The sequence below is a fragment of the Triticum urartu genome, chromosome 6A (genome assembly GCF_056163025.1).
Source record: "Triticum urartu cultivar PI428250 chromosome 6A, HENAU_Tu73, whole genome shotgun sequence".
NCBI classification, from domain to species: domain Eukaryota; kingdom Viridiplantae; phylum Streptophyta; class Magnoliopsida; order Poales; family Poaceae; genus Triticum; species Triticum urartu.
This window is the reverse complement of record NC_141878.1, coordinates 157,932,604-157,954,842: the sequence shown is the minus strand read 5'-3', so window position 1 is coordinate 157,954,842 and position 22,239 is coordinate 157,932,604. Positions and strand designations below refer to the sequence as shown.

General features: G+C 46.5%; 2 protein-coding genes and 1 pseudogene across 4 annotated transcripts; 2 read left to right on the top strand and 1 right to left on the bottom strand.

The window, feature by feature from the left end:
• The first annotated feature begins 3,113 nt into the window (after positions 1 to 3,113).
• On the top strand, positions 3,114 to 10,138 carry LOC125517482 (uncharacterized). 2 transcript variants are annotated; one of them, XM_048682684.2, is made up of 8 exons: positions 3,114 to 4,478; positions 4,573 to 4,665; positions 7,123 to 7,217; positions 7,379 to 7,513; positions 8,073 to 8,186; positions 8,266 to 8,328; positions 8,418 to 9,802; positions 9,885 to 10,138. In XM_048682684.2, exons 3-8 carry the CDS (start codon positions 7,132 to 7,134, stop codon positions 10,136 to 10,138), a joined length of 2,037 nt encoding a protein of 678 aa, XP_048538641.1. In that variant the 5' UTR covers positions 3,114 to 4,478; positions 4,573 to 4,665; positions 7,123 to 7,131. The 2 variants fall into 2 exon arrangements, with proteins under 2 accessions (XP_048538641.1, XP_087383340.1); XM_087527214.1 differs by lacking the exons at positions 7,123 to 7,217; positions 7,379 to 7,513 and having other exon boundaries at positions 3,115 to 4,478.
• A 3,371-nt stretch (positions 10,139 to 13,509) lies between these two features.
• On the bottom strand, positions 13,510 to 21,453 carry LOC147964571 (uncharacterized; annotated as a pseudogene). The gene is made up of 2 exons (XR_015607728.1): positions 20,794 to 21,453; positions 13,510 to 15,935 (listed from the first exon to the last, which is right to left on the bottom strand). The product of XR_015607728.1 is annotated as an uncharacterized LOC147964571 (transcript).
• On the top strand, positions 15,929 to 20,787 carry LOC147964572 (uncharacterized). Its single transcript, XM_087527215.1, has one exon. The coding sequence runs from the start codon at positions 16,426 to 16,428 to the stop codon at positions 17,503 to 17,505; it is 1,080 nt and encodes a 359-aa protein (XP_087383341.1). The 5' UTR covers positions 15,929 to 16,425; the 3' UTR covers positions 17,506 to 20,787.
• Positions 21,454 to 22,239: the final 786 nt, after the last annotated feature.

Below are 22,239 nucleotides of genomic sequence, written 5' to 3'. Positions count from 1 at the left end.
GCATATGGGATAAAGGGGACTTGATGCTTTAATGCTATGGTTGGGTTTTACCTTAATGATCTTTAGTAGTTGCGGATGCTTACTAGAGTTCCAATCATAAGTGCATATGATCCAAGAAGAGAAAGTATGTTAGCTTATGCCTCTCCCTCATATGAAATTGCAATGGCGACTATCGGTCTTGTTAACAATTGCCTAGGATAATTCCGCACACCGACCCTTCATTATTCCACACTTGCTATTTATAATACTTAAGTAATATATTCTAACTTTATGATAACATCACCTACTTTTATATTTTAGCTCTCCGATACCATGCAAAGTTATCCTCTTCATACCCATAATGTAGTTTTATTTCTCGTTTCTAGTTGGAAGCAAACATTCGGTGTACGTAGAGTTGTATCGGTGGCAGATAGGACTTGAGAGAGTATTGATCTTACCTTTAGCTCCTTGTGGGTTCAACACTCCATACTTATCACTTCCACCTTTGGTAATTGCTACGATGATTCCCTGCACTTGGGGATTATCATACAGCCACGAAGGTCAAGCCTCACTTGGGGTAGATCTTCATGAAGTAAATGGATCTCCAAGTCCATACAAACTTATTGTTTCCTTCACACCTTGAAGGCTCCCAAGCACACCTAGCTGATCTAGGAGGCGCATGTCCTCCAAAAGTAACAAAGCTGAGGTTTTCTTGAAGCTAATTGTTCTTGAACATCAAGTTATTGATAAATGAAACAATGGATTGCTATATACTGCAATCTCATTTTTGGAAAATATATTGAGTATATTTGGTTATTCTAACTACAAATGTTCTTTAACACCTTATGATCTTAGTGTGTTTATTTGAAAGGATCAAAAGGCCATTAGAGATTAATTGTGATATTCTTAAATCATTGGCCCGCTCGTGTATTTAGCTAGAATCAGGAGACCTGGCATATCATTTGGGGTGAGTAAACTAAGTCGTCTCATTTTCCAATCCATTGACACCTCTTGAGAGAGTGGTGTGCGATCTAAAAGGAACCATGATCTATGACATTCACTATACCGGGTATAAAGAGTCCTCAAAGGATATAGTGACTCAAATTGGACTTCTGCTATTGATGAGATAAAGGCCAGAAGTGGCTATTTATTTACTCTCGGTGGTGTGTTGTTTCATGGACGTCTTGCAAGAAGATCATCTTAATGAGGTCGGCAATGGAAGCAGAATTTGCAACAGTAGACAAAGCTATTATTGAAGTAGAATGGTTCCATGAACTCTTAATAAACACATACTCGCTATCATTATGAACAATGACAATTAAAACAGTACTTTTCAAAGTGAACGGGTCAAAGGATAACATGAGGAGTTCAAGACATGTAGAGATAAGATATGTCTGGAAGTAGAAAAACTCTAAAGTAATAGTGTTAGAACAAAATGTCTATTTACAACGGCTAAAAATGATCCATTTACAAAATATCTATGAAGGAATGTGATAGACAATGCATCAATAGAGATGGGTTTGATACCCACAACATTTTTCAAAGGGAAGCCCAATCTATGTGATTTAAAGATCATGTGAAGTAGGGTCTCGAAAAACAAGTCACTGGAGCTCGAGAGAACATTTAATAAACTTACATCGTTTAAGACGCCGCCCTACATGTAGTATTTAAAGAGCACACCTATATGAAGTAGATTGTTGATCACGATTTATGAGATCAGGTAATCTCCGATAAGCTCTTGAAAGGCTAGGAGTTTGACTTATATGATCCACCCTCTCTCTCCGCATGTGCACTTTGTCCATATGTACTAGAGGATTCTAGTCTGTCATATGTGATTTGCTCTGTCGACACACTTGCTATGATGCTAGATTGATTAAACTTATCCGAAAATTACTTACAATCCTAACAATAAATTCTTTTTTTAGAAAAGGAGGACGACCCCCGGCCTCTGCATCTGGACGATGCATACGGCCACTTTATTAATTATTGACACAAGACCGTACAGAGTCATACAACAATAAGTCTAAAGCCACCAAACTAAGCAACAACTGTCGCTATCCCTATCCAGTTGATGTAGGGGCGCTGAAAGTCGGGGCCTAATACCAAACAGACCACACAGCCAAATCTAAACATCTAAAGACTTGAGGTCCCACCCAGGACGCCTGTCGGGTATGGGCACCCACCAGTCCGGCGTGCTTCTCAACCAGGACCCCTGCCGGGTATGAGGCCGCCGCAGCCACCTGCCACGAATTCATCTTCAGAACTGTACTGCTGCATCAACCTTGGCCGGCCCAACTGCCGCCGACGCCACCATGACGCCAGGCAGCGTCACCCTCCTGCGCGAGTCCATCTCCGCTCATCAGGCGCCGAGTCTCCACTGCGCCACGGCGCGAGATCCGCCGTCATCAATGGAGCAGATGAAACATCGCTCCTCCTCTTGTCCCCTCCAACCAGCACTCGCTCCAAAACGATGCCCCATGAGGAAGAACGATACCGATAGCACCGTCATCGTCCGATCCGGTAGACCCAGATCTAGGGTTACCCCGGAACTTCCCGATCAGGTTGATGAGACCTGCAACGACGGTGCCTCCAGAAGGAAACGACGTCTGAGACGCCGCCATCGTCCGCCAAGACCACAGTCTGGCGTGATTTTCATCGGAAGCCACGTCTTTCCGACCTCGTGGCTGGCTGTAACCGAGCGGAACCTCGCCACGAAGACGTATGTTGCCGTCGGTACTCCGGCGGAGATCCAACATCTCCTCACCGGTCGCTCCATGCGCCGCCGGTCGGCGAAAGGCCTCCTCGCGACGGATCCAAACAGGGCGTTGGATCCGCAGTAGCCGTCGTCACCATCACGAGCAGGACACCCACCTCGCCGGATGGGGCGCTGCCACTGCCGCCGTCCATGCAGGGCTGCCGCTCCGCCGGCGATGGTGCTCGGGCCCCCGCCGCACAGCCCGGATACTCCGTCCTAGCCGCCGCCGTTGGATCTCATGAGAAGGGCCGCCCCCGCCACCTCAGATGGGATCCGCCGCCTCCCCCCGCCCAGAACCTTTGGCACCGGGCCCGCCGCCACCGCGGCCCACGCCAGCGGCAGCGGCGGCAGGAGGGGATGGAGGGGGAGGTGCTGGCGGCACTAGGGTTGGGGCCCCTGGCGTCGCCCGGGGGGAGGCGACGCGAGGGGTGCGAGGCAATGGACAATAAATTCTAGTATGTACTATTAGAGTCTTTAACATACATGTGAATTTCACGTTGGAAAAGGATCCTTCTTGTTGCAGATGGATTTGAGGTGAGCAATGAATGTGAAATAGAAGAATGTAAAAAAAACTACAAAATAAGAATGTACGTGATCATAGGACGTGTTTTTCTTCTTCTTTTTTGAGGAAAGACCATCATGGCTAGCTTTATTGAATTAAAACACGCTTACATCGTCCCCGAGTTCCCTTATCAAGAAATCAGGAGGCTCATCCAACCAACTAAAATAGGACTTATTATGATAACTATGATTAGCTAGCACATGCGCTGCATCATTACATGATCAAAAGCAATGCTTAAAGATGACTAAGGTTGCAGCTTCATCCCTAGGACATGTTTGATAGCATGCACACCTCTCGTACAGGCTCTGTTTGCTTACCTACGGATTCCCTGGGCCTACATGGCATGAAACCCTACATGGCATGAAACTCAAAGCACCCCTTAGATAAGTTCTTGTGGAACACCTGAATCGGTTGTTTCCTCAGATGCAGTCTCGTTGCAGTGCAATTTACACCAAAGGGGAGAGCCGGACGTGTCCCAAAGCTTGCATTACCTTAAACAAGCTACACTGCGTCAGGCTAGAAACGCTAATGGCAGTTGAACCTGGTTGGCGGGTCGTATAAAAAACATTACGCGTGTACTATTTGTTCAAGGCTTAGGATTCTTTACCAAAGATGAACATGTATGTTCTGGACAAAAATAATAATTTCAATTCAAGGAAAGACAATTTCAAGATTATACTTGTTTTGATACATGAAAATACGCATGCACATTTGAAACTCGAATGAGCGTCTTTTTCTTAATTTATGACGTGGCCAAGAGAATAGCTTCTTTTTTTACCGGAGATCACATGCTTCTATGTGTACAAAGCAAAATACACTAGCAATGAGAGAATTGTTATGCAATCTTATCTTTATAGTATCGTTTTCTAAAATAAAGAAGGTAATACCATGCACTAGTATCGTATACTCTTACCAATTTGTCTTTTTGGGCGGACACTTGCTGTCTTTACATGTGCATGGGTCTTTAAAACTAGTTGTTTCCCTGGGGAAGGGAAGCAGTCCGTGCCTCATCTTACCTCTCTGATTGCTCTCTCTCTCTCTCTCTCTCTCTCTCTCTCTCTCTCTCTCTGCTCTTAGACCAGCGATGAAAAGATAGCGGTGCATACCAGCTTCTGACTGCAATTTCTAACTATTTGGGATCAGATTCAGAAGATGTTACAGTTGAAGAAAAGATAGATCAAGGTAAGATCTATCATATGCCTATTTTCCTTTACACATGCAAGGTATATGATTTAAGTTTGATTACTTCTTAAGTACGTATTTTATGTTGTTTTAGTAATCGATTAGCATTTTGGAGAGGGGACTTGGATAATTCTGGGAGTGGATTTTACATCCAAAGTAATAGAAGAGCTGGACGTCAATGTTCTAGGTATGCAATGCATGGATTGTTTTTGACATGCACGGTATCGTTCAGTTGTTTGTTGAGCTTGTAATTAACTGTGTGATATCGTATTAGCTCGTTCTCATTTGGATTATTTTTTTCCCAAAAAACATATGGCAGCCTTAGAGATGAAATTTTGACATGATGTAGTTGAAGATGTTTTAGATCAATGTTAGCTCTATCTAGTGTATTTTTTGTGTCAACATGCAAGATGAAGTTAGTGTTGTCATTAAAACGTAATTAGCTACTCCCCGGTTCATATTAATTGTCACACATTTAGTACAACTTTAGTACAAAGTTGTACTAAAGTTACAACAATGTGTAGGACTTTAGACTAGGAACTTATACATGAAGTGTTTGAAGACATTGTAGCTCCGTGTTAGTTCTCTGAAATGCGCGGGCACCATCTTAGCACATCATTTTAGTTTTTATATTTAATACTTTTGCCCTCTTTAATATTATATGGTTACCTAACTCTTAAACACCATCAAAGAAAAGATTTGAATACTTTTTTCACACAATGTGTACATATTGATTCCATGAATGGAGTATAGGGGTAGTTAACGTGATTCTACACTCTGCATGGGATTAGCATAGGTAAAAGATGTCATCGAAGATACAAAAAAAATCAGAAGTTTCAGATCATTCTGTGATTAATAGCAGCTTATTAAAATATTGAGGATAACTGGAAAGTATTGAGAAAAAATGAGCCTCCCATCACAAACGTTACAATTCCTAGAATTGGCGCATTCCCAGTCCAACAAGAATATATACCTACTGAGATGGCCAAAAAATAAATCATTACAGAATACATATGTGGGGTCAAAGAGCATGTGTGGTAGAAAATAAAAGAATCTATAAAGTTTCGACGGTGAAGACTGTATCTATGGTTGAAATAAAAAATGAGACAGTAACAATAAAGGAATAGTACTCTGAATTCCCATTTCTTACTTCTACATGGAAGTTCACATAATATACTACTCCCTCCATCCCATAATGTAAGACGTTTTTTGAAAACGTCTTACATTATAGGACGGAGGAAGTATATAAAAAGCGTCGATGAACTTCTTCATTATATTCACAAGTCTTAAATAGGCCCCTAGGCACCTCATCTTGTACTACTTAAGCACATTTCATCATAGTAGTATCCTTTCAAGTTAATGCATGGCATCATGATAGCTAAAAATTAACTTAATTTTTGTATCTGATATGTATCTTATCAGGTCATGTTATATTTGAGAAAGTAATAAAGAACAAACTTAGAATATGTAGATATCTACAGAGGTGACAGGAAATGAATCATTAGAGGATATTTATGAGGTCAAAGAGCAATGCGTTGCAAATGAAAGGAAATTGCTAAAAATTTGACAAGAAACTGGTATCTAGGGTTGAACTGAAAATGGAGACGATGTAATACTACCCTGTAGTCTAGTTTCTTGATTTCTACATGGCAGTTCACATGATATTCTAAAAGAAAAGCATTGGTGAACTTCATTATATTCACAACAGTATTAAATAGGCCCATGAGCACCATCTTCTTCCACCACTTATGCACCTGTTACCATACTATCCTTTCAGGTTAATATATAGCATCATGATAGCAAAAGGTTTACTTAATTTGTTTATCTGATACAAAGTTCATAGTGTCATTCATATTTGAGCAAGGAAGCACTTTAAAATATGTTGTGATGTGTGCATTTTAGAATAAGTTCCCCTTGTGATTTTTGGATCGTTATTGCCCATGAACTTGCCATCCTCAATCACAATCTTATTCTTCACTAAAACTCCATTGCCAACTTCCGTTCTTTCCGTTCTTTAATTGACTAGCGTGTTCCTCTAGTATAAATTTGGGGATGTGGAACAGCTTCCATAGGTCTGAAGTCTAATTGCAACAATGAATATGTTTTATTCAGAAGCAAAGGGCAGTGCAGTATGGTATCCACTTGCAATTTGTAGATCAGATAATGGTTCACATAATATTATGCCTGAGTACCTCAGTAATTCTGTCTACAAAAAGTACCTCATTAATCAGGTAGAGATTGCCTCAGTCGGCTTTTATTAAAAAATACTCGCAATATTTGTGTAATATCCTCTTCAAAATTAAAGCTTTCAGACAATCACTGGTCTTGAAAGTTGATCTCCTTTACTTCTAAAACAGAAAACAAATATTTATAAGGTGAAAGGTAATAAAAAAAATAATTCTTCATAAACTTGAGCACTACTTTGTAATCAGTGGCCACCATTGGGGCAAGTAGGGTCGGACGGCCCAGGTCTCAAGTGGCAGAGCAGGGTAATCCCCTGTCTAGCGACCAGCGGGTGCATCGACATTGATCTCTGTTGCCGTCCGTCGCCCCAGCAAACCACAGTTTCTAGGTCGGACACTGTCCGTAATGATATTATAATATCATCCTCTTTAACATCATATTTGCACTCTCTATTGTGCAGGAAGAAACAATGAAAAGAAAAGGTGGACCACATAGCAAGGAATGTGAGAAACCTGCCAAGATGGTTAAGAACAATCAAATATGCAATCCAACAAGGTGATCCGTTACTAATCATGAATCTTTTATTGGTGGTATCACAAGAATGTTACAACTAAAAATGCAACAATCCCCGTTAGGCGCATGTGGGTTCGTAATTAATTTTAGCTTGGACGGGAAAAACGATATTTTAATTTATTATCTCATTGATGTGAATTCAGACAGTCAACAAAAACGGCAAGATTAGAAAGGAGAATCAAACTTCAAGCAAAGAAAATGAGACAGCTTTCGATCATAAATGGAGAAGTGCCAGACCGTGCAACTATACTAGAAGAACAACTTTTAATCCATGTGAAGTAAGCAAATCTTCAGATTGCCCGCATGTGTATTATCATCAATTTGGTTTAGTTACTTCTCTGAATTCAATTGCTAAACTTTATCATTATGATGCACGACTGGTACTACGGTATACTGGAAGCAACATTATATAGCTTGCTTCTGCTTTGCACATCAGTTCTGCTATCTATGTGCTCAAATCTTTCAAAGCTTACAAAAATCCCTTCATTAACTCGGTGGATTTGATGTAGTAAAATTTTATCTTAAACATTTTACCGTAAACAAATACTTATAATGCCCGGTCGCCCATGCATTTCCATATCTCCAGGTGCAGCTAATTTAAATTGCTCTATTAAATCACAAAAACATGTTACGATTGGTTCTGACTGTAGCTACGGAGTATGTTTTTGAAACAAAAAAATCATGATAGCACATATCCATGGACTATGGTTAAACCAAAACTGTGGCAAAAAAACATTGTTGGATTGCCACAAGGAACCATGTCCTGTACAGATGTGCATTGCTTATGCTGGAAATTCCATCTCTTATTTCTACTAAATGGCATTTATGTTTATGCAGGGACAAAGCTAAAGAGGCAAGGCTGTATCGGAAAAGAAAAATGCAAAGCAAGAGGGTTGCAGAAACAACGACAGAAAATGAAGCAATGATTGGCCAGGCTGGTAAGACTACAAGGTAAGTAACAAGAAAATACAATCAACATCTAAAATTTGGACATTCATAAACCTGTTGTTTCTGTTATGCACGTGTACAGGACTAAAAGTAACAAAAGGTGTACTACATCAAAGTCAAGGAGAAAGAAAAAAACACCAGATATGTAAGATCTATTAAGTTTATTATATTAGTATGAACGAGAACATACATTACTCATATAAAATCTGATGCTAAATTCAGAAAATTGAACAGGACATCGGAAAGGACTGATATGGAAATTTGGAACTTCGGAGAACCAAGCTGCAAGTGTGAACGATGTGGTGCAATTTTCTGGTACGAAGAAAGAACTTCAGGTAGAGCGAGAAGGATGCCATCTTTCGGACTATGTTGCCAACAGGGCAAGGTCGATTTGCCACCATTCAGAGAGCCGCCGGCTTACCTTACGAAATTGCTAAGGAAAGACAACGGAAAGAGGTCAAAAAACTACATGCAAAATATCAGATTGTACAACTCCATGTTCGCTTTCACAACAATGGGAGGAAAGGTAGACACAGAAATAAATAATGGCGGTGGTCCTTATGTTTTTAGAATGAATGGGCAAAACTACCACAGAATAGGTACTCTACTACCTGAAGGTGAAGATAAACCACGCTGGGCACAGTTGTATATCTATGACACCGAAAATGAGGTAAAAAACAGGATTAATGCGTCAACATCAGAAGATAAAAGGGAGTCGATAGATCCTCACATCGTCGAGGGCCTTAAAAATATGCTGGATAGAAATAATATACTTGCAAAAACATTCAGAATGGCAAGGGACAGATTCGAAGAAGGTGACTATCACAACGTGAGATTAAAACTAATCAATAAGCGACGCACAGATGTAAGACGGAATGACATGCCATCTGCAACTGAAGTTGTAGCATTGATTGTGAATGATACGGCAGAAAATAGAAAAGGACGGGATATCATTGTTCAGTACAGAGACACAAGGCCGAGAAGAATATCAGAGAAGCATCGAAAATTCATGGCTATGCAGTATCCACTATTGTTCCCCTATGGAGAAGATGGGTACAGAGAAAATATACCCTACATATTAAAAGAAGGTGCAAAATGCAAGAGAAAGCATGTAACAATGCTGGAATACTATGCGTATCGTATACAACAACGTACTAACCAATCAATGCACTTGCTGATGTGTGAAAAGCTTACATTGCAGTTCATTGTGGATGCCCTTGCATGCATTTTGCAGTATAGGCTAGACTGGATCAAAACACATCAAGGAAACCTAAGAACGGAATTATATGCTGGCTTGCAGGACACAATAGATAGAGGAGATACAAGGGCTGACCAAGTAGGAAAGAGGATACTACTGCCATCCACCTTCACAGATAGCCCTAGATACAAGGCACAAAACTTCCAAGATGCTATGGCAATATGTCGGTGGGCTGGATACCCAGACCTATTTGTGACATTCACGTGCAACACAGCTTGGCCGGAGATTCAAGCTATGCTACAGGAAGTAGGCCAAACAGCATATGAAAGACCTGATATTGTTGATCGAGTGTTCCACATAAAGCTCAAGGAGTTCATGAGAGACATAAGAGAAAGGGGATACTTTGGAAAAACACTTGCAAGTAATATACCCTACTGACTTGATCACTCCTGTTATTTAATTTTCTATACCAAAATAACTAATGGTTATTTTCTAAATTGTAGTTATATACACAATAGAGTTCCAAAAAAGGGGCCTCCCACATGCCCACATAGTCATATTCCTCGACAAAAAGGAAAAGAAACACAAGTATCCTGAACCACCAGAGGTTGACAGGGTAACTTGTGCAGAGATCCCAGACAAGGACATTGATCCAGAAGGATATGCAGCTGTTGAAAACTACATGATACATGGGCCATGTGGTGCAGCCAACACAAAGTCACCATGCATGGTCGATAACAGATGTATGAGATGTTAGACCTTTGAACCTGAGCATTGATAGTTGTGGATGACACTAGGAGAGTTGGGACAATTTTCGTTTTCGTTGGGTTATTTCTCACACAATGCCATGCCAACCTGAGGGGTTGGGGATACAAACTTATAGGCTGCTAGCCAGCCAAGCATATGCTGAGATGCTACTAAGATGCCAGTCTAAGATGCTAGTCTAAGATGCTGGTCTAAGATGCTATCCTAACTGCCAGTCCTTGATGGTCAGGAACTCTATCCTAACTGCCACAAGGACCATGTGCTGCAGCCCCACAAAGGCCCTAGTACACAGACTTATCCAACATTCTCCCCCTAAGTCTTGTACGTCGTCTTGTGGGAGTGTTGAATCATCCCGATCCTGGAGCAAAGCTCGAGGAACTTGACCCTCCCAAGAGGCTTGGTGAGCAGGTCTGCGAGCTGATCCTTGGTGTTGATGTAGCTCGCCTCGATGCTCCCTTCTTCCACACAGCTGCGGATGAAGTGATACCTCAGCCGGATGTGCTTGCTCCGTTCATGGAACACGGGGTTCTTTGCCAGGGCCAGGGCGGACTTGCTGTCCACCAGGAGCTGCACCGTTCTGGTGTCTTGAACGAGAAGATCACCAAGCAGTCGAGCGAGCCAAAGCGCCTGAGTGCAGGCGGTGGAGGCCGCTATGTACTCAGCCTCACAGCTGGACAGGGCCACCACCTGCTGCTTGACTGATTGCCAGCTCACGAGACACTTGCCGAGGAAGAGGAGGATCCCGCTCGTGCTCTTGCTGGTGTCGATGTCGCCGGCGTGGTCGCTGTCGCTGTACCCGACGAAGTGTGCTGCCCCCGGACACCTAGGGTAGTGGAGGCCGTGGTCGAGGGTCCCTGCTATGTAGCGGATGATCCTCTTCACTGCCTGCTGGTGTTCCGACGTCGGTCGCTCCATGAACCGACTGACATAGCCGACGGAGAATGCTAGGTCCGGCCGTGTGTGGGTGAGGTAGCGAAGGCTCCCCACAAGGCGTCGGTACTGCGTAGCATCCACTTCCTCCGTCGTGCTGTCGCGGCTCAGTTTCAGCCTCTCCTCCATCGGAGTGAGAGCTGGATGGCAGCCGGTGAGCCCAGCTAGCTCAACGATGCGCTTGGCGTAGGCGGACTGTCGAAGCGCGATCCCGGAGTGATCCTGGTGCACCTCAATCCCTAGATAGAAGGAGAGGAGCCCCAGATCACTCATCTGGAAGGTGGCCTTCATGTCTTCCTTGAATGCCGCTACCTCTGCATCTTTGGTGTCGGTGATCACCAAGTCGTCAACATAGACGCCCACCAGCAGGGCATTTCCTCCACTGCCCCGTCGGTAGACAGCGGCCTCATGCGGGCTTTGCTCGAAGCCCATCTTCTTTAGCGTGGAGTCCAGCTTGGCGTTCCACGCCCTAGGTGCCTGCCGTAGGCCATAGAGGGCCTTGCACAGGCGGAGTACCTCGCCCTCCTGGCCGGGAATCGCAAAACCCGGTGGCTGATGCACGTAGACTTCCTCCTTCAAGTCACCGTTGAGGAATGCCGACTTGACATCCATGTGATGGACACGCCAGCCCTCCTGGGCAGCCAGCGCAAGGAGAAGTCGCACGGATTCCATCCGTGCCACGGGAGCGAAGGCGTCGTCAAAGTCGACTCCTTCCTGCTGCAAGAAGCCTCGGGCCACCAGGCGAGCCTTGTGCTTGATGATGGCGCCGGCTCCATCCCTCTTCAGCTTGAACACCCACTTAAGGGTGATTGCGCGATGACCACAGGGGAGGTCAGCGAGCTCCCAGGTGCGGTTTTGCTCGACCGCATCCATCTCCAACTGCATCGCGGCGCGCCATGCCGCATCTCTCTCGGCCTCTGCAAAGGACCGTGGTTCGCCGTCCTCACACGCGAGTTGTAGCTGCGCCTCCAGGTCACGTGGCATCAGTCCCGGCACCGGCTGGTCGCCGAGTAGATCATCCATCGTGCGATACCGCAGCTGTTCGCCTCCATACCACGCGTCGACCCGCTCCTCGTCGTGAGTGAGCGGGGAAGCGAACTTCATCGGGTTGTGCTCTGCGTGAGCTGGTGCTGATGAAGACGAACCCGGAGTGGTGACCGCCGGGGCTGGAGTATGCGGCGTCGCCAGTTGTGGTGTCGTCGGCGTAGCGGGCATCGGAGTCGATGTAGTTTTGTGGGCCGGGGTAGACGTGCCCGGCGGAGAGGAGCTGCTTGCTCCCCCGGCTTCCTTGAAGTGAGCGTACTCGACAATGAAGTCGTCATACATTGAACACAACGTCTCGCGCCGTGCGCACACGCTGTGTCTTTGGGTCGAGGATGCGGTAGGCCTTTGAGCCCTCCACATAGCCGATGAAGACTCCCAGAGTGCTCCTGTCGTCGAGCTTGCCGATGTGGCCAACCTCCTTAGCGAACGCAAGACAGCCAAAGACCCGCAAATGGGAAACCGCCGGCTTACACCCATGCCAGGCCTCATACGGTGTCCTGCCGTCGAGTGCCTTAGTAGGCGAGCGGTTGAGGATGTAGACGGCCGTCAGCACCGCCTCTCCCCAGAAAACAGCCGGCATCCCTCGCTGCTTGAGGAGAGCCCGAGCCATCCCCACAACCGTCTGGTTGCGCCGCTCGACGACCCCGTTTTGCTGCGGGCTGTACGGCGCGGAGTAGTGGCGCTGGATGCCCTCATCGGCGCAGTAAGCGAATTCAGCCGCCGTGAATTCGCCGCCGTTGTCAGTGCGCAACACGCGCAATTTGCGGCCGCTCTCCGCCTCCACACCAGCCTGCGCGCGCCTGATGGCGTCCGCTGCTTCTCCCTTGCTGCCGAGAATCATCACCCACATGTAGCGAGAGAGATCGTCGACGAGCAGCAGGAAGTAGCGTCAACCTCCTGGTGTGGCTGGCGTCACCGAGCCGCACAAGTCTCCGTGCACGAGCTCCAGCTTCTCCTTGGCCCGAAAACTCGCTTGTTGGGGAAAGGGGAGTCGTCTCTGCTTCGTCAGTACGCAGATGTCGCAGAACTGCTCCACATGGTTGAGGCATGGCAGGCCTCGTACCATCTCCTTGGCACTTAGACGCTTCAAGGCCTCAAAGTGAAGATGCCCAAAGCGCTCATGCCATTGCCACGCCTCGTCGTCCCGACGGACAGCGAGACAGACCGGTTGTGCCACCTGCACATCAAGGACGTAGAGTCGATTTCCACCTCTGAGTACCTTGGCGAGAAGGCGACCCTGGCGATCCCAGATGCGTAGGACCCCATGCTCAATCAGCACGCGTGAGCCGTTCTCATCCAGCTGTCCCAAGCTGATGATGGAGTTCCTTAGCGCGGGGATGTAGTAGACACCGATGAGCAGCCGGTGCTCTCCCGTCTTGGTGGTGAAGATGACGGAGCCGACGCCCTTAATTTCCACAGCGGAGGCATCCCCAAACTTGACGGAGCCTCGCGCATCGGAATCGAGCTCGGCGAAGAATTCCCTTCGACCGGTCATGTGGTGGGTGGCACCGGTGTCGAGGCACCACCCCGTAGTCTTGTCCTTCCCGGAGGCATCGCCGAGAAGAGCGTGTGCCTTTGGCTCGTCGAGGTGGATGAGAGCTTTTGCGACTGGTGTCGCTGAAGATAGCTCAATGCTTGCATGCACCATGAACAGAGCCGTCTCCTCCTTCGCCTGTGCGACGTGAGCCTGGCCTTGTCGTGGTTGCCGACACTCATTGGCCCAATGGCCAAACCGGCCACAGTTGTGGCAGATGTTGTCTTGTGCCGGCTTGGGCTTGCCAGCGGCGCCGTCCTTGGCGCCTCCGCGGGCGTCCCCTTCGGCACGTCCTTGTGCCCTGCCCGGGGGGCCTCTTCGCGTCTTACGCTGCTTGCCACGCTTGCGGCCGCCCGTCGTGGAAGAAGGCTCCCCCTTCTTCCTGTCACCAAGGCTGGCATCCCACGGCTCCCGAGTTAGGAGCAGCTTCCCGCCGGTGGTGATGGGCCCCGAGGAAGGCTGTGGCTCGTCGGTGTCGACGACCTTGAGGCGACCTATCGCCTCCTCGATTTTCATCGTGGAAAGGTCCAGCAAGGACTCGATCGACCAAGCCATCTGCTTGTACTTCTCGGGGATGCACCGAAAGAGCTTCTCAACAGCTCTCTCCTCGGTGTAGGTGGCATCACCAAACTTCACCAACTTCTGCAGCAGAGTGTTGAGACGGAGAGCAAAGTCATCAACGTCCTCACCTGGCTTGAAAGCCAGGCTCTCCCACTCATGCGTGCCGCGGCGATGGTGTCCCAAGCTTCCTTGGCAGTCCGCTTGCTGGAAAGCGAGAACTGCATCTCGGGCGGGACTGCAGCGATGAGGGCGTCCAGCGCCCGTCGGTCCTCTTGGTGGTCGACGTTGCTGTCCTGGACTGCCTCCCACATGCGCCGCACCTGGAGCCTGACCTTCATGATCCCGGCCCACTTGACGTAGTTGGTTTTAGTAAGGGTAGGCCACCCAGCACTGGGACCAACATCCCTGACCACAGTCCGGACCTCGTAGAGGCCGCGGTCCTGGTCGTTGCAGCCGCCGTCGCGGTGCGCACCTCCACCTGGAGCGCGGGCGTGCTCGGCTGCCCACTGCGCCGTCCGCTCTTGCGCCACTTTGGCGCGGTCTGCGTCAGCGCCGTCGTCCGCGGGTGCGGAGCTGTTGGAGCTACCGGAGCTGCCGCGGAGTGCTTTGGCATCCGCCGTAGCCTCACGTGCTGCGTCCGCTGCTGCTGCTGCTTCTAACTCCGCCATGGCTGCTTCTACCTCCGCTTTGGTTGCTGCCAGCTCCGCTGCAGCCAGCCTCGACACCCTTGCTGCCGCAGCAGCTGCTGCTACAGCTGCTCGCTCACGCTCCTCTGCCACGGTGCGCTCGGCCTCCTGCCGGCGCCGCATGCTCGAGGTAGCCGTGTGCTGAGAGCGACCTGCAGACATGGCTCGCTGCAGGGGGGCTGTTGTGTGAAGAGGAGGCTGTTGAAGACGAACTGCTGCTCGACAGTCCGGAGGGAGGAAAGTAACCAGAGGCAGACGGAGCAGCTGCTGCTACCGACTTGGGCTGCTCACAGGAAATGCTCAGGGTACAAGATAACGAGGCTCTGATACCACTTGTTAGACCTTTGAACCTGAGCATTGATAGTTGTGGATGACACTAGGAGAGTTGGGACAATTTTCGTTTTCGTTGGTTTATTTCTCACACAATGCCATGCCAACCTGAGGGGTTGGGGTACATACTTATAGGCTGCTAGCCAGCCAAGCATATGCTGAGATGCTACTAAGATGCCAGTCTAAGATGCTAGTCTAAGATGCTGGTCTAAGATGCTATCCTAACTGCCAGTCCTTGATGTTCAGGAACTCTATCCTAACTGCCACAAGGACCATGTGCTGCAGCCCCACAAAGGCCCTAGTACACAGACTTATCCAACATGAGAAAGTTCCCAAAATTATATAACAGCAATACCACCGTCGATGAAGATGGATACCCAGTATATAGAAGACGAGACAATGGAAGATACATACAGAAAGGGGAAGTGAAGTTGGACAGCAGATACGTAGTCCCATACAATAGAAATCTACTGGTCAAATATCAAGCACACATAAATGTCGAGGTATGCAACAGATCTCTATCGATAAAATACCTTTTTAAATACATAAAGAAAGGTGATGACCGAGCCACAACGCTAATAGAAAACAATGAGATCAAGAGGTACCTAGAGTGCACATATATATCAGGGAATGACGCGTGTTGGAGAATATTTCAATTCGAAATGAACTTCAGAGATCCCTGCGTTGAAAGGTTGCCTTTCCACCTGGAGAATGAGCAACAGGTCATTTTCTCAGATTCTACAGATTTAACAAAGATAGTAAGAAAAGAAAGAGTAGGAATCACTAAATTTACACAGTGGATGGAAACAAACAAGATGTGTGAAGAAGCCAGAGAATTAACATATGCAGAGTTCCCATCAAAATGGGCATGGAAGAAGAGACGAAGTGGAGCAAAAGGAAGAAAGGAAGATCAGTTGGAAGAATATATTGTGCCCATCCAGCAAGTGGAGAAAAATACTACATGCGAATGCTACTTAACGTCAAAAAAGGAAGCACATGTTTCGAAGACATCAGAACAGTAAATGGAGTTGTCCACACATCATACAAATCTACTTGCAAAGCACTAGGATTCCTCGATGACGACAAAGAGTGGCTTGAGTGCATCAATGAGGCATAAACCGGGCGACTGGCAACCAGCTAAGATAACTATTCACAACAATCTTATGCCACTGCGAAGTCACAAGCCCGAAAAATATGTGGGAATCATGCTGGGAAGTTCTAAGCGAAGACATGGAGTATAGACAGAGAAAACTCTTGAACCATCCTACACTTTGCCTCACAGCTTCACAGAAGCAAGGAAACACCTTGGTGGAAATAGAGAAGTTAATGAGACAAGCTGGAAAGACACTTAAGGAATACCCCGGAATAGAACTTCCAGATTCTTCAGAAATAAAAGAACTTGGAAACAGACTACTCAATGAAGAGATTAACTACAACAAAGAGGAGCAAAAAGAAGAGCATTCAAGGATCTTTGGTAGTCTGAACTCTGAACAACGTCATGCATTTGACTCAGTAATGGAATCAATTGACAAAGATTTGGGAAAACAAATATTTGTGGATGGATATGGTGGGACAGGTAAGACATATCTGTGGAAGGCAATCACAACAAAGCTGTGTTCTGAAGGCAAGATAGTACTAGCAGTGGCGTCATGTGGTATTGCAGCTCTGCTTCTACAGGGAGGTAGAACAGCACACTCGAGGTTCCACATCCCCCTAATCCTTACAGAAGAGTCAACATGTGACATTAAACAAGGTTCACACTTGGCAGACCTACTAAAGAAGACGTCACTAATACTATGGGACGAGGCTCCAATGGCAAACAAGATATGTTTTGAGGCGCTAGACAGGACTTTAAGGGATATATTAAGGCATAAAAATGTCAACAGCAGCAAGAGACCATTCGGTGGCATGACAGTGGTCCTAGGAGGGGACTTCCGCCAGATCCTTCCTGTTATACCAAAGGGAAGAAGACACAACATAGTCACTGCATCCATTAAAAGGTCATATCTTTGGAAGCACTTTCACATATTGAAGCTGACAACGAACATGCGACTCAACTGCACAACACATGATGAATCAGAGAAACAACGGGTAGCAGAATTTGCAGAGTGGATTCTGAATATTGGCGATGGAACAAATACATCATCAGAAGGTGAGGAATTGATAAAAATACCAAGTGACATACTACTGAAAAAGGGAAATGATCCAAAAAAACAATTGTGGAAAGCATATATCCAAATTTGCAGGAGAGGCATCGTCAGCGAGAATTCTTAGAAGAAAGAGCAATATTATGTCCAAGGAACGAAACAGTTCGCGATATAAATGAGTATATAATGGATCAGCTACAAGGTGAAGAGAAAACTTATCTAAGCTACGACACAGTATGCAAAGCAACATCCTTAAATGCACAAACAGAACTGTTATATCCAACAGAATTCCTAAACAGCTTACTATTCCCTGGAATCCCCAATCACGAGCTAAAATTAAAAGTTGGCATACCGGTGATGCTCCTACGTAATATCAACCAAAGTGCTGGGTTATGCAATGGTACAAGGATGACTATTATTCAACTTGGAAGAAGATTCGTCGAAGCACAGATAATAACAGGAACACATGTGGGAGAAAAGGTATATATTCCAAGAATAGTCATGTCACCAACTGAATCAGCGTGGCCGTTCATTCTAAAAAGGAGACAGTATCCTATATCAATATGTTTTGCTATGACTATCAACAAAAGCCAGGGTCAGTCTCTAAACAAGGTAGGACTATATCTACCTACACAAGTGTTCACACATGGACAGCTATATGTAGCATTCTCAAGAGTCACAAAAAGGGATGGACTGCACGTAATGGTAAATGATGAAGATAGCAACGAAGATGATGTTGTCAAGAACATAGTCTATAAAGAAATTTTGTAAAGGTATGAACAAATAACACACTTTCAGCATGATGTTTCTTCGACAAGATGAGGCTACCGGCCTATTACATAAGAATAAGTACATATATAAAAACTTAATGCGCTGCATACTATCCTGAAAATAAAAACTGACTTATCTATGCTAAGATGTTATGGCAGGACGAATATGGTCTACTACCGTGCCGAAGTATTGGAGCATGCATTAACATTTGGTGGAAATAGTTCCTTAATACCAAACATCGACAATCTATATTATGTTATATCTGATGCTTGAACCTTATTATATAGTGCAAACCAATAGTGAGAGCATCCGCACATCCTTACATTTTATATGGAGAATGCAGACCTGCTTTCATATTCAGTTGCTAAATTTTAATTTATCTTTGGGAAATATTAAAAATATAGCTAATCACTAATACAAATAATTATTTCTTAAGTTTTTTAAATATTATAATGGGGGTAGGGCGGCCTAACACTGCCAATGCCAGTCCCAAGCCCTGAAAAAAGTGGAGGGGGCATAAACAAATTACCAATACGCCTTAAGCTGTATTTGGCATTCATAACTTACTGTCATCATTTATTAGTACCTTGACCATAAGTCAACCGGATGAAAGATCAGACAGTATACAGGACGGTACACAAAACGTAAATGGTAGCATTTGTCACTAACAAACATTAGCTTAATTTAATTATATTAGTTCAATCGTACAAAGACACAAAAAGGATAGGGGTGGGGGGCTGCAGGCGGAAAGATGCAAAGCTGAAGCCGGGCTGCCGCTGTCGAGGATGAAGATGACTTTTCAGGCTGCATCGCTTTGGGACAGCGGCGATGTCATCCGGTTCAGGACTTCGAGACGACAAAACCCCCCAGGAACCGCACATTCATGCAGGATCAAAGCTAGCCCATCGCCTTCAGGAATGCTGACGGCAAATGCATCGTCGATTTCGACGAGCTAGCGTCCTCCCTCGCACAGCTGCTACTCCTCCGTCCCCGTTGACTTTTTTTAAAAGGGGAATTTATTGGTATCACAAAGATATCAATTACACCCAGCCTCTGCACCAACAAGATATCGACATACAGGATGCACACAGCCAACCGTCCCCGTTGACTGGGCAGGGAAATCGACAAGGCGCGCAGGGAACCAAAAGAGTCGCCATAGAAGGCCACCCCATAGCAGTACATCCGACCTGAGCCGCGGAGTGCGTGCAAGTGAGGGCCATCAAGAAAGAAAACCAAGGGAGCTTCTGAGCGATCCTCACGCGGTGAATCCAAGCTGGATCAGCGACTTCCATGGCTGGGAGCTACTGAAAAGAGCATCTTCAGCGGGAGCCCCTAAAGGCCAATAAGGGGCTGGTCCCTACTTTTTCAGCCCCAAAAAAGGAACCCAACTCAAGCAACAGCCCCTACTTCTCTTTTCTCTCCATCTGCACATAATCTTTATTTGTATTCTATTTGACACCACAACAATTCAAATTATGATTTTTTTAGTGCGTAGTATTTTTACAAGTTGGAAAAAGAATAGCATGCAAACTAGAATGGGGAGATATAATTTGATAATGACCACAACAAGGAACTTTATTAAAAGTATATAGATGGCCAAGACTAAACATGATGAGCTGAATCCTCCCGATTGAGATTTAACAAAAAAAGGAGCATCAAAATTCACATAAGAAGAACATTATAGCTGAATCAGAAAAGGGGACATCAGAATTCACAGAAGGACACTATGGCCCTGTTTGGTTCAGCTTTTATCGACGGATTCCGCTACCGCGCAACAGAATGTGAACCAAAGGGCAAACCCAGCAAAATCCGATTCCAAAAATCCGCTGCCAAAATCTGAACCAAAAACGGAAGCAGCCCAGGACGTGCTTTTCAAAATCTGATTCCGCTGCGGGCCAAAATCTGAAAAAAGCTGTATCAGCTGGTTTGCCAAATGACCTACATCTTTTTCACATCAGATTTTCCACAGCAGATTTTTCACAGCTGCTTTTAGAAATCCACAGCTGAACCAAACAGGGAATATAGCTGAATGAGAATCAGAGCATCTGATTTGCGTGTCAAAGCAATTCAGATTGCTAACTAAACACACAGGCAAAGTGCCATCGGGTGCCTAGTGCGTAGGTGCTGGGTGTGAACACACAGGCAAATGTATTCTAGGCTGTTTTATGTTCAGGCTGATATCTGATTTGATAAAAAAAAAACTTGTATGAATAAATATCAATTGAAATTTGTATGTGATTGACTACAACAGAAGAGAAATGCTGAAATTTTAACAGATAAGCTCTGTTTCAAACCAAAAATAAAATCAGGCATAAAACCAAATAGGTGAAGGCATTGCTCCTGCTGCTGGCTCCTTATCACACACGCAGATCTTTAATTACCTACTGCCGTCACAACTTTAATTGCAACTTGCAAGGAGCTGATGACTCACTAATCCCTCCCTCTGAGTACTGCAGATCATGATCTAAGCGAGCCGGCGCTGCTTGAGATCATGCATGGGATCAAGTCAGTCCCAAGTTCTCGAGTAGTACAGTAGAGCTAGTAGCCTGCTGCACATTACTACTGCCAAGCATTTTCCCTTCGAGCATACTACAATAGTTTAAACTGAGATGGAACCACGAACGCTTGTCAATCTAGCACTTACAGTTTCGTGCTCCTCGCCTACTCGGCCGTGCGACGTCACAGCTGAGGCATCTTGGATGACGCGGTCGCTGCGGGGAGGCGGCAGTCCGCAACTCTCGGAGCCACTCGAGTTCATGCGGAGGAACTCCCTCCCGGCGGCTGAGACTTGACACGGAGGAGCTCGGATTGCGCCGGACTCATCGGGGGAGAGGCACGAAATGATGGTCAAGGGGATGAAGAGCTCCGGGTGCCGACGGGGGCTGCGAATGTGCGCCGCCGGAGGAAGGCGCCGCCCTCGACGTGCCGCGGTAGGCCGTAGGCGGAGCCCTTTCTAGGGTTCCGACAATGAATCCGGCCACGGGGAGGACGTGCGAGGGAGTGGAGGTGCTGCGGCGGGAGGAGGGCGGAGGCGGACACCGCCGCCGGTGTCGCCGCCGGGAGGGGGAAGGAGCTGCGGAGGCGGGAGGTGAAATTTCTTGGCGCGTTGCCCGACCGTGAAAAGGGCTACGGAGCCCGTGCCCCGTGGGAGAAGGCAAAGCCTTGAAATCGGGCGACCGATCAGGCTCGCTCGCTCACGCAGCTCCTCTGCGCAGCCACGTGTAGAGGTGGGGTCCATCCACCGCCCTTGCTTTCTCTATCTTATCCCTTTACGCGGTGATGTGAGAGGCACATCTCTCGTGACCACCTCGCCGACGATGGCCGCTTCTCGCCCCGGCAATCTTTGGCGTGCACGACCATCTATTGGGGCACCGTTGTGGGAGGCCCTCTTAACGCGTGCGACGAGAGGGAGGACACGGGTTGCTACAAGCTCCTCACGACTGCGACGGGGGGTGTGGCGACGGTGTCGTCGCTAGCTGTTGTTATACCATCGGCAAGGCAACAGTTGCAACGTCCATGGGGTGATGTGACCATCACCAGCCAGTGTTGGAGAAGAGTGCACCCGGCGACGTCGGGTGTTATAACCGGCAAGCCGCAGTGTTATGGCCAGCAAGCAACGGTGTTGGTACTGGCACGTCGCCGGGCTACAACTGGTGCGCTGCGGTGTCGCGACCAACGATCTGGCGAGTTGTGAAGCGGATGGGATGATGGGCTCGCACCCCTGCGATGATGCAGCCGGCAGATGAGGATGCTAGGGCTGCACCTCGGTGATGTTGCGAAGGCGAGCCATCGCAGATGCGAAGCGTACCATCAGTGTGATGGAAATATGTCTTAAAGGCAATAATAAAATTGTTATTATTATATTTTCTTATTCATGATAAAGATTTATCATTCATGCTAGAATTGTATTGACCGAAAACTTAAATACATGTGTGAATGCATAAATAAATATCGTGTCCCTAGTGAGTCTCTACTAGATTAGCTCGTTGATCAAAGATGGTTAAGGTTTTCTAACCACAGACATGAGTTGTCATTTGATAACGGGATCATATCATTAGGAGAATGATGTGATGGACAAAACTCAACCGTT